Source organism: Perissodus microlepis, chromosome 6, assembly GCF_051167445.1.
Source record: "Perissodus microlepis isolate ML-2025 ecotype Zambia chromosome 6, ASM5116744v1, whole genome shotgun sequence".
Classification (NCBI taxonomy): domain Eukaryota; kingdom Metazoa; phylum Chordata; class Actinopteri; order Cichliformes; family Cichlidae; genus Perissodus; species Perissodus microlepis.
Window position 1 is genome coordinate 23,888,607 of NC_140466.1, and position 12,458 is coordinate 23,901,064.

Below are 12,458 nucleotides of genomic sequence, written 5' to 3' on the forward strand. Positions count from 1 at the left end.
TGTTGAGGCATTTATGGGCCTGCGGACAACGAGAGTCAAAAGGAATTTTGCTGTGTGAGCTTTACATTATTGCATGCATTTCATGTAGTGCCATATATATTAAACCAGCTAAATTACACCCATGTAATAAGTATTATAAGTTTGAGACATTAGCTGATTAGCTGCTGTGGCATTTAGACAATGGGAATCCTTTAAATAAACAAATAACACACAACATTAAAATGATCAAAGTACAAATTATTTAGCCATGAAGATGCTTGGTTTTTTTTGGAGATGACAGCAGGACAGTCACATTACATACTCAGAACATTTTGTAAAATATTATTACGTGACTCCAGCTCACTGCTGAGAGCAGTTCTCTCACCTGTTCTGAATACCACTCTGATCATCTTTGACCCCAAAGAAAATGGCTCCCACGATGAGAGCGAGGAAAACGTTGACTCCCAGCTGCATAAGAGATTTAGACAACGTGATGACTTCTGTGCCTACAACATACACATTCAATATGTTGTTATATAAAAAACCTTAAAACCTCCTGAAGTCCAGTTTAATCCAAACTCACCAGTTTGTGTTTATGGAAAAACTAAATTCAACTTTTGGGGGTATAAAACAAAACAAAAACATGGGTACAAAGGACTGAAGTGAGCAGAAAATGCTAAGGTTATGTCCTCCTGAACTGATCCTGGGGTGAGATGACTGAATGGAGGGGAAAAAAAGGTGAAAGCAAGACATGTTTTAAGCTGAAACTATTTACAGGTTATGACAGAACTAAGCGGTTCCCAGGGTGAAGGGATAAGCCAGTAAGGTTGAGCCTTTTTCACCTCATTCCCCTCAGTCCCTCATGTGGAAGCTGGGCAGCGGCGAGATAGGTCATGATGCCATCATGTGATGACTCCCACACCGGGGCCAAGGGGCTTCGGCTAGATATGATATCAGTTCAGATTCAGGCCCAAAGAGGCAGGAGTGGGGTCACAACAGTCACCAAAGCTGATTACTGCACCCATGCCACCAAGGAACCTTCTCGAAGGATTATTTTTGACTTATTTAGGACCAATTAGCTGTTAATAATTCTTAAAGTGAGGAGACTTCTGACAGCATTTTGCCGCCATGGGGTGACTAATGAGGGCATAAAGCTGACCCCTCTAACACGCTGCATATCCTGCTCACGATGATGGGGCCAATACAATGTACACTGTTAAAAAAAACATCTTAAAAAAACGGTAATATTCCGGCAGCTGGGGCGCCAAAATACTACCGTAAAATAACAGAAAATAACTTCCTCATAAAAATACGGTTATTTCCAGTAATGACAATACAGTTTGTTGCGCTAATTTTACATTGGATCTTGCCTTTTCAAGTGATCTTAAACATTAAATTAGAAACATGTTAATGTGATTAAACAATGAAATTATCTATAAATAGGAAAAAAAAAACAAATCCTAAAAAAACAGTATTAGTCTGGCAGCTGGGCCGCCAAAATACTATCGTAAAATAACAGAAAATAACTTTCTCATGAAAATACAGTTATTTTCAGTAATGAAAATAGAGTTTGTTGCGCTAATTTTACATGGGATTCTGCCTTTTCCAAGTGCGTTTAGACATTAAATTAGGAACATTTTAACGTGATCAAACAATGAAATTACCTATAAACAAGGTCACTGAATGTGGCAATATGAATCATAATACGTAAATGTACAGAAATATACAGTTAACAGTTGGGTTAAATAATAATGGATTGCATGCCCTGGGACAGACTGACAGAGGCGAGGCTGCCATATCGCACCATCGGCCCCTCTGGCCATCACCAGGAGGTGAAGAGTCTTGACCACGGACACAATACCGAGAGTGTCCGAGCCGGGGCTCGAACCGGCAACCTTCTGATCACAAGGCAAACTGCCAACTCCTGAGCCACGATCGCCCTAAATAGCAATGATAATAATACTTATGTGATGTAACACAAGCTTATAGGAATCATGTTATATACTTTTCCATAGCATTACATTTGAATTCAACAGTTCAATCTTTTAAATAACGGACAGATATTTGTGAAATCATGATACATTTGTGAATGTATTTTAACAATCTAAATATGCATATGTACAGACAGATACATTTAATAATCATGAAAATTATGTTTTATTACATTACAGTGATTTAACGTTAATTTACATTTGAAATGTGAAATCACAGTCTATTTACGTAACTTTAATGATATTCTAGAAGAACAGAACAAAACTGTAAAATGCACAGTAAAATACTTTTATATTAGGATTTTTTCCTACAGTGCAGCCATACCCACGACCTTGTGGTTGTTAGTTCACATTCATTGGCCGATGCTTGGCGTCATGTTATTATGTGTCCCAACATCCAATGGCATGTCACATTGTTTTCATGGCCACACCCTCACCCCAGGTACAGATTTATATTAATTGCAATTCCTACCTCTACATTTATTTTTTAAAATATATAATTAGCACAGCGTGGCCGTGCAATATTTTATATGTTTTTTTTAGTTTTTATTCCTATTAATTATATTTTCACTTGTTACCTCTGAATTATTGAATCAGACCTAGATGACATGAAATTTTCAGCACAATTATAATTCAAATACTCCTTTAATTATTGATTATTCTCATTAATTTTCTATCATTTTATATATTTCTCCATAGTATTACATTTGAATTTAACAGATCATTCTCTCACATAACAGACAAATATTTGTGAAATTATGATACATTTCTGAATGTATTTTTACAATCTAAATATGCATGTGTACAAAAAAATATATTTAAAAAACAAGTAAATTGTGTTTTACTATATTTACAGTGATGTTATGTTATTTTACCTTTGACATGTAAAATCACAGTCTACTTATGTAAATTTAATGATATTCTAGAAAGACAGTACAAAACTGTAAAATATACAGTAAGATACTTTGACATTACTATTTTTTGGAACAGTGTATGCTTTTATTTTTAAACATACTTAAGTTTAAACCTGTCACTAATTAACAATTTAAAGTTACCCATATAGCTACAAAAAAGTTGGTAAAAGTCTTTACCAGCTAATGAGCTTTATGTTCAGCTGACAGACACGAGAGTGGCACTGACCGACGTCTGAAAGTCGAACGCGTGCCCTAAAAGACGATGGTGTACGTGCTTACCTGGGCCACAGATGTTTGGGGGTTCAACATGAGGTTCTGAAATGTTCTGTGAAGGACCCATCGTAGCTGGTGAAAGAACGAGCTGTTGTAGGTGATGGTGCGGGACTTTGGGAGGGACCCACAGCGCTTATCTTTAACAATGCGTTCCAGTTCGGCTCGTGTGTTGCTGGAGTAACCGCTGTTCCTGTACTCATCCACCAGGCGCTCCTCGATGCTCTGCCTGGAGCTACTGAGCTCCTCGAAGTCCAAATCTGTTCACAAATACAAAAAAACCCACTCAGTTATATTTTATTTTTATAGCACCAATTCACTCTGGCACTTTATATACAGATTTGACTCTAGAATAGAGTTAATGGTCGACTATGTACACCCCACGATTCAACAGCTTGTAGAACCACCTATAGCAGCCACGACTTCAGCTGTTTTCTACATGACTTTATCAAACTCTCCCATGGATGTGAAGGAATCCCTGATTTTTTCTGCTTACGTTTTCACGTGAAATCTTTTCACTTGCAGAAAATGTTAACAAAAATTAAGGCGTCTTCCTGTTTTACTCTGTCAACTCTAATTTGTGCGTTTGACATGTTGTTCTAATCACTATAAATGTCAAATTTAAAACACTTTAAAAAACCTGTTAATAAAAAGTTCCAGGTAAAAATACTGTATCTTCTTTATTGTATCGTGCCTTTTTGTGGATGTTGCAAAATCAAAGAAAAATGCAAAGAAATGGGCACATTTGCACAGGATATGTTTGTTTGTTGTTATTCTATTAAACCAGGAAATGTGATACAAGCTTGACTGAATATTCATGGATGGTTAATTATGCCGCTACCTTCAGAGCCGTGCACTTTGGTCATTGCTGTGGCGGTGAAGTCTCCGTTAATCACATCCAAAAAGAAGTCAGCTGGGTTGTTGTGGGCCTCGCAGGCATAGCCTTGAACACAAATCACAATGTTGCAGCTCAATATCAAAGCAAATCCTACACATATAGTGACCCTGCAGCTTTTTTAGAAGCTGCACATCCATCTACATTTATTTACTTCATAAATTAAAGAAAACTGTAAAGAAGTGTCTTGTGATGTTACTGTTTAGTCAGTGTAATCACCGATGTTGGCAAAGTAGTCCAAAGCGTTTGGTGCTGGTCCGTGGTACACCATTTTACCACCGACCAACAGTGTGAGAGTGTCAAACAGTCTGTAGATGGAGTAGCGAGGTTGGTGGATGGACATAATTATGGTTCTACCATGACTCGCCATTCTGAAAAGACACATAACACAGTAAAAAATCAATAGGCACCACAATAAATTGATCTAAATAAAGTAGAAGCAAACAGCAGCAATTTTCCTGCTGTAATTCTTCTATGTAAAATGATAAGCTTCTGTTTAAAGTTAACCAAACTCCAGAATTTAGCTTGAAATACGTTTAAAAATCCTTTAAAGCCCAGAAGTTCAAGATTTTACTTTATTTTAAAGAAATCTGAGAAATTAGAGAGAGTCCGGGTTTTTTCACCTTTTCAGCAGGAGCAGGACAGAGTTAGCAGTGCTTGCGTCTAGCCCGGTGGTCGGTTCATCCAGAAATAGGACAGCAGGATCGATGATCAGCTCCATGCCGATGTTTGTCCTCTTTCTCTCTCCTCCTGAGATTCCTCGGGTCATCTGCGTGCCCACCTGAGGAACAAATAAAACACAACGGGAATCGCTGAAAACGCGCTTCATCTGCCGGGGCAGGCTGCTTGTTAGAGGACAGGTGAGTGACAGGCTGTGATTATCTGCAGCACCTTGGAGTCAGCCACTTCGGCGAGACCCAGTTCTTTAATGAGGTGATTGACTCGAGCCTCCTTCTCGACCTGAGGCACGGAGACGTGCAGTCGCAGAGCCGCAGAAAAACGCAGATTCTCCCTCACGGTCAGGGTGCCCATGACCACATCTTCCTAGCAGGGAGACCAAAGCTTGATCAAAGGTCACAAACTGAGAAGCTATTTTGTAGTTATCATTTCCACGAATCCTTAAGGGAAACAACCAGAAACAAGATGGAGTTCAGAACACTGCCTCACTGCAAGAAGGAGTGAACCTCGGCAGGGTTTGCAGGTTTTTCTGGGAGGTCTAAGCCTGCCTGCCTGTCTTCTCTAAGGACACTTGCACAAAATATTTCTCATCTCAAGAGTTTCTTCTTAAAAGAGGTCTAACACAAACAATCTCAGCACTATGTTTAATGTTTAAGGGCCAACCTCTGTGTGTTAAGTTGGTTTTACAGCCTACAACATTTGCTTTGCTCTCAGACGCAGAGTCTAAGTGAAAGTCAAAGCTCTCAGCTTTTTCTGCATGAAAGCTTAAAGAAACCAGTCGAGGCCGGCCAATACGTCACTGAAAAAAACCCCAAAACAAAAAATAAATAGTGAAAAGCCAGTTTACACGTTGCTTAACTTAACACCTAAAGAGAGCTGCATTAAGTACGTAGAAAATAAACCAGAGAATGACTCCGACTTACAGTGCTTAACAAGTTTATTAGACCAAAACACAATTTAAGTTTTGTCCCACAGCTGTTCTAAATTAACAGCACTGCTAATTACCAAAATCAATTCTTATGTTTCTGTAATGATTAATCCACCAGCATCCATACACTGTTTAATTGAAAGGATTTATTTTAATGTTAACATATATTTATCTGTCCTATCCACAATTTTTCCAATTTAACATTTTACAAAAAAGCTGATTTTTAAAAAAAAAAAATTTAGAATTACAGGTTTTTTTTACTAGTGCTCCTAAACAGAAAAATTATTTTTCACGACTGACGCTCAATTAATTCCTGACTTCTCAGAGACGACTAGAGTGCCGGCTCAAATTTGGGTATAAAAAATGTAAATTCAGCTGTTATCTACCTGATAAATAGTAACATAATGTGTAGTTTTGAATAAATTTTTGATAGATTTCTAAAATATTTGTGGCAGGTGGTATCAAACATTTGTTAAGCACTGTACATTTATCAAATAAATATATTTCAAAACATAATATCACTATATCGATATCAGTGCATCTGAGTGGATATAAAATGGTTAATAAGGGTTATTTAAAGAAATACAAATTTACCTGGACGACATAGCCAGAGAGGCACTTAAAGTTTGGAGGCTGTGGGGCTCCATCAATGAGAACTTCACCCGAGAGACCTGCGGGATCCTTCCTCGCAGCCAGAATATCCAAGAATCTCAAAGACAAAGAGCAAAGAAAAATTATAAAGATATCCAAAACAAAAATTAAGGTAATTATTTCAAGATTATATACAATTATGTCCATAAGTATTCAGACAATGTCATTTGAATTCAACGGGGCTAAAAATATCACATTAACTGTTTAGGAATTGCAGGCCTTTTAATGCATAAATACCCCATTTTTAAAGGTTCAAAAATAATTAACAAGACGTTTCGTGGCTAGGTGAGGCTCTTTCCCTCATAATTTCAACTGACAAATGAAGCAGACGTAATATCTGAAGTCAGCTCAAAGTATTGTGAGCTGACTTCAGCTGACAAAGTATTGTAAACTTTGTCAGCAAATACAAAGTATTGTAAACTGGACTGTTTAATAAACAGTCCAGTTTAACCCTCTCAAGGCAGGCGTTGCAGATTTGCAACAGTTAAAAGTTAACGACCCGATTACCCCACATACATATTTTATGAGTTTTTTTTACTCACTGCAGGTATTCTTTTGTGCATTAGCAACAAAAACTTAATTTGAGCCTGAGAGGGTTAAAAAAAAAAATCATGGTTCAAGCTTTACAGGGTTAAGAGCGGCCAAATGAAACACCTGGTTGGTTCCTAAAAACAATGAATCCACTGCCCAGTATTACGACGACTAAAGTGCTGAATTATTTCTGTGGTTCACCGCATCTAACCAAGTGAAGAGCACTATGATCAAGAGACGCCTTCATGAATACAGAGTGTTTACTACAAGGTGCAAACCTCTGGTTACACATCTACAAGAGCTCGCACAGTTCAGGAAAAAAACCTTGGAAAAATGAAACCAAGATGAACGCGTACCAGTATGAACAGAAGAGAAAACAATGGTGAAGGAGAGAAAATGCTCATGATCCAAAGCACAACCCACCCTCTGTCAAACATGTCAGATGGCTGTTCACAGCAAATGCAATACTTACTTGTACTGCTTGTATTACTGTTTGTTCAATCACATATTGATTAATTGATTTATACTGTAATAAGATAGTAATACAATGATTTACAGACCTAACTGTATTTTTGTAAACTGAAGTGGTACTCACGAAGATTTTCCACTTCCAGTAGGTCCAAGAATAGCATTCAGACCAGGTCTCATAATCCCACTGCGAGACAGTGACACAGGCAAAAAGTGAGTGTAATGATTTAATAATGAAAAAAGAAACTCAAATACTGGGACACATATTTGCTTATGTTTCCAATTATAAATGTTTTTTCTTAGATTTTTATGCCACTGTATCGGTTTTGTGCCACAGACACAAAGCATGTAAATCAAAGTAGTTAATATGGTCCTTAGACACATGCTGAAATGCAGCACTTTTATTAAATGAATCATCCCTCCTAATCCCATTTAAAGTAATATTCATGAATGGATTTTACAGCAAATACAGATATCATATCATTTTAAAAAATGTAACAATTTAAAGAACTTCAGAGACTTCAGAAAGCACGGAGTGAGTCAGTGATTTAAAACAGAGTTGAAGACTGAATTAAGGTCTGGCGGTGGATCACGTGACGCTGTTTAATTCGTTTCCCTGGCAGACTGCTCTTTAGTGCATTTGAGAGATTATATGCAAGAAACCATGCTTAATATCATATAATTAACACTGTGGCAGGAAAAAGGTTCCCCCTAAAAAAAACTTGTGTGAAATGATTCATTCTTCCATGGGAAACGTCAGCTGTATTTAATACCATCAGAAAGGAACTGCAAGGGTCTATTCACTATTGTCCCACTTTGTGGAACGATGCAATGAGCCGTACTGGACTGACATGGAAAACAAAAGAAAAAAAGCAAGACGACACCCCCCAAAATTAAAAGAAATCTAAAACAATCAGTGCAATAAAATTCAAAAGGATTCATTTGGCATTTTTTCTGAAATTCAACAAAGTAAAAATCATAAGATTTCTACTGTTTAATGGGGTTCTGTGCATGTTCAGCTAGCTTAAGCAGAGGGGAAATAATTTTTAAAAACAGACTATTAAATGTTTTACAGGTTTTCTGCTGCACTTATCAAGTGAGCAAATCATAGCTCTGCAGGTTAATATCTGTAAATTCTGTAAATTCATGTGCGCGTATAGTGTGTGAGTGATGAGAAAACGGAGGAAAGCGAGTGAGAAGGTGACAGAGCGGAGAAAGACAAAGAGACTGACTTGAGGTCCACCAGTATTTCCTTGGAGAGGATCTTTCTTTTGCAGAGGAAGCCGCTCTGCTGCTGCACTTTGTACTGGATGTTGTGGAAGCTCACGGTGGAACCGCACCGCTGTTTCTTCCCGTCCACGCCCGTGCCAACCTTTGACACGGCCATCCCGTTAGTACCGATGTCTTCTATCATTGCAATGTTGATGTGACTGGTTTTCTCCATCATCCTCTGCTGCAACCAAAAACACAGAATTTTATACACGAAAGAGAAACGCTGTTACTTTACTAAAGGCACAGACTGATCAGTATGGTGATAAGGATCGCTTTGAAGTGGTGTTAAGGTTTCCACCTCTTGAATACCTGCTGCATGCAAATCACTTTTTGAAGCAATAATCCTAAAATCAGCGTATTTATCAGCTGTTTTAACCATCCTGAGAGTCTCATTTAAATAATAAACACCTGCAAAAGTTGTAAACAACAAGATAGTAACTAAATGTTCATTGCCAAAGGAGGCATTAGCTCTAAATTTTATAAAGCAAAAAAGATCAACACGTGGACACACATTTCTTCTAATCTACTCTAATCTAATTTAATTTTGAAGTTGTAAGTTTAAATGCAGGCTAAGGCTGGTATTCTATGGCTTCGAAGGGATAAACTGATAAGGATAAATAAATACAACAAATAAAAATCCTGGAATTTAAGCAACAGTGGATTTTTCACTGCATTACTCGGGGATGACATGCTGGACAACATTGTAACCTTAATATTTCTAAACTCATTTATGACTCAAAGGACATGTCCACTATTTATTTTAATTTGTATTAATTTAGAGAACTAAAGATGTACTGAAACGTATTAATGTGCTTTATTATTATTATTATTATTATTATTGGGAACAAAGTACAGTTTTTAAATCCACACGTTGTTTCTGTGGCACGCGCTGCTCTTTATAACAGTGTTTTGTGTTTGAGCTCACGTGTTAAAGAAAGAAAAAAAAAACACAGCAGTTATATGAGCGGACAAGAATATTATAGCTATGTAAAACACGTGACCTCGGTGATTTACACTCCATGGGTCAAACCTGCCTGAGATAAAATTAAGGGACTATTTCTTCTTGCGCCAATGCTAAAGCAAAGCAGCAGCTGCACGTGATTTCTTGTAGACGTTAATAAATAAAATATGATTGAGGAGCTGCTGAAATCAACAGAGAGAGGAAGGAAAATCCTTGTAGCTGTGACTTACCGGGCGGTGAGGATGTGAGAGGGCTGCTGCTGCAGACTGATGGCCAGCGGCAGCTCACCCACAAGGGTCAACCCCACTCAGGCTGGGGGAGGGAGGTGAGGCCCATCACATTTTTCATAGCTGCTCATTTTTCTTTTTTCTTTTTTTTCCCGTTTTATTGTATTATTCATACAAAAGTTAGCCAGATAACTTCATTATAAATCAAAGCATTTTTTATAATTATGCCACTTATAATACATCAGCTTATCCCCCTTTTCCACCAGAGTTACTGGTTTCTTCCAGGAGTTGCAATATAATGAAATCTGCATCTGGCAATCTGTTGTTTAGCTACCCACTACTGTATGGGGTTACATGAGTGCTGAGGGTCAGAACTTAATAGATTGTAGCTGAAGTAGTTAGTAGAGCATCTATCCCCTTTTAAAATGTGTAGAAATGCAGTTTAATAGTTCTGGACACTTAATTCGAGGGGTGACTGACAGATACACAGCTTACAGATTTTTAGGGGGTGGGAATTTAAACGTTAATGTATCATTGCATTGAAGTTTGCATACCTGGTTCATTTCACACAAACTTTTATCGTCAGTCAAATTAGTTAAATATGTGTGGCTAACTTTAGTTCGTCACAAGAGAGTATATCTACCTGTGGCATCCTGGTAAAGTAGATGTACTGCAGTAACTTTGTGTTTGTGATACTAAAGCCCAGAGTGTGACTGTGAATGCTGGATTTCGATGCCTGCGTGTATAAGAAAATTGATATCTGTGTCTTCATGCAACTCTTGACTAAACAGGATCAGGTTTCACAGGAGAGCATAATGGATTTATTGCACAAGATATAGTCTCTGTTGGGTTGCCAACAATCCTGTGAAGACTGTAGAGAAATATGATCCTAATTTTAGCAGCATTAGATTGCAACGGTGTGATGCTGCGTCCGGAGTTTGAAAGAGTCTGCATGTGTGCATTAGTGTGCCTATCGATTTTCAACACAAGTGCTTTAGGAAAACGGCCTTATGTAACTTCTTTGGTGTCACGGAGTAACTCTACTCTGTGGAAGCTTCCACCTAAAGACGTCTACTGCATTCATGTACAGAAGGCAGGGATGGAAAACGACTCGGGAACCCACGACAAGGAAAGATGTGAAGCAATGGCTGACACCTGCAATCCCACTCAGTGCTTCTTGCCGTGGATTATGTGGTGGATCCATTGGATCAGTGTCAGAACAAACATTAACTTTGAGTTCTGTCTCCCCTTGGTGGCCTTGGGAGAAATCTCACAGTGGCTCAGAATATTCTCTCAGAGTATCTCCATGCTGTGGTCATGTATGCTTGTGGCACATGGCACTTTTCACGTAGATCTGAGATGGCTGCTTTCTGACTTACTTTTAAAGTCTTAAACAATATGTCATTCATCTATTTAGTCAAGCCGCTCAACCTATAAAACTCCAAAACATGTAGCCAGATGCTCTCAGTGCAACCGAAGTCTCGATTCCGTCTCAGCTGCAGACCCTAGACTAATGCAATAACCTGCCACTTGATATTTGTACTGTAGTTTATGCAGTCTTTTAAATCCAGCCTTTTAAAACTTGGCTTTTAATTGAAGTTCAAAGTCAAGTTCAAGTCCCATCAGGCTTTTTATGTTGTGTTCCCCTTTATTATTATCTTGTTTTATTCAAATATATTTGTTTGATTTTGTTTTATTGATGTGTAGTTTCACGTGGTTTTAAACCAACCCGTAAAGCACTTTAAAAAGCAACAAGGCTGACCAAAGTGCTGTAGAAATCAAACTGACATTGACCACAACTGAGTGAATGTCTAGTTTTGTCTAATTCTCCATTTACATTTGGAAATTTCTTGAATTTGTTCTGAGGATAAACAGGAAGTTTTTTTATTATTCGTTTGTCAGGTTGTTTCCCCAACAACTTAAAGCAGTTTGAATCTACACAATCAATCTAGATAAAAATGAGATTTTATTTTGTGTTAACTGAACAGGGAAATTGTCTTCTTGTCTAACTGACAACAATTAAGATTTCATTATTTATTACGTATACCTGTTATTTAATTAGTCAAGTAGGTGGAGCAGAGCTTCATAACTCTGGACTCAATTAAGGTGTCCAAGACTTATTTTTCAGACACCTGCCTTCTTTAATTTATCAAATTCTTCCATAAAATTTGTAATTTTCTAAATAAAGATCGCCAACGAGCTCAAACTTGGTCATGTTTAAAAAAAAAAAAAAAAGTAAAGCAAAACCTGGAATCTATGTAGACATAATGCAAAAATAAATATTTAAAAAAAAATATCAATGTTTTCTTATCTGTTTGAAGTGGCATGTAAACAGCTCTGATGTAAATCTTTCACTGTATGGACAAAAGCATTGGATCACCTACACGAGGATAACAACACGTCCATGTTACAAAGAAAATTGGGGCGATCGTGGCTCAAGAGTTGGGCGTTCGCCTTGTAATCGGAAGGTTGCCGGTTCGAGCCCCGGCTTGGACAGTCTCGGTCGTTGTGTCCTTGGGCAAGACACTTCACCCGTTGCCTACTGGTGGTGGTCAGAGGGCCTGGTGGCGCCAGTGTCCGGCAGCCTCGCCTCTGTCAGTGCGCCCCAGGGTGGCTGTGGCTACAATGTAGCTTGCCATCACCAGTGTGTGAATGTGTGTGTGAATGGGTGGATGACTGGACATGTAAAGCGC

General features: G+C 38.1%; 1 protein-coding gene across 2 annotated transcripts in view; it reads right to left on the reverse strand.

The window, feature by feature from the left end:
* The window catches only part of abcg2d (ATP binding cassette subfamily G member 2 (JR blood group)), a 19,669-nt gene extending 7,251 nt beyond the window's left edge, over positions 1–12,418 (reverse strand). The window contains exons 1-9 of one of the 2 annotated variants that reach the window (XM_084931589.1): positions 8,538–12,418; positions 7,433–7,492; positions 6,250–6,364; positions 4,941–5,093; positions 4,673–4,830; positions 4,269–4,420; positions 3,996–4,097; positions 3,164–3,414; positions 365–447 (exon numbers count right to left, since the gene is read on the reverse strand). In XM_084931589.1, the coding sequence (XP_084787715.1) occupies positions 365–447; positions 3,164–3,414; positions 3,996–4,097; positions 4,269–4,420; positions 4,673–4,830; positions 4,941–5,093; positions 6,250–6,364; positions 7,433–7,492; positions 8,538–8,752 (1,289 nt within the window). In that variant the 5' untranslated portion in view covers positions 8,753–12,418. Of the gene's footprint in view, positions 1–364; positions 448–3,163; positions 3,415–3,995; positions 4,098–4,268; positions 4,421–4,672; positions 4,831–4,940; positions 5,094–6,249; positions 6,365–7,432 lie in introns of both variants that reach the window. The other variant, XM_084931588.1, reaches the window with a different exon arrangement.
* Between the last annotated feature and the right edge of the window lie 40 nt (positions 12,419–12,458).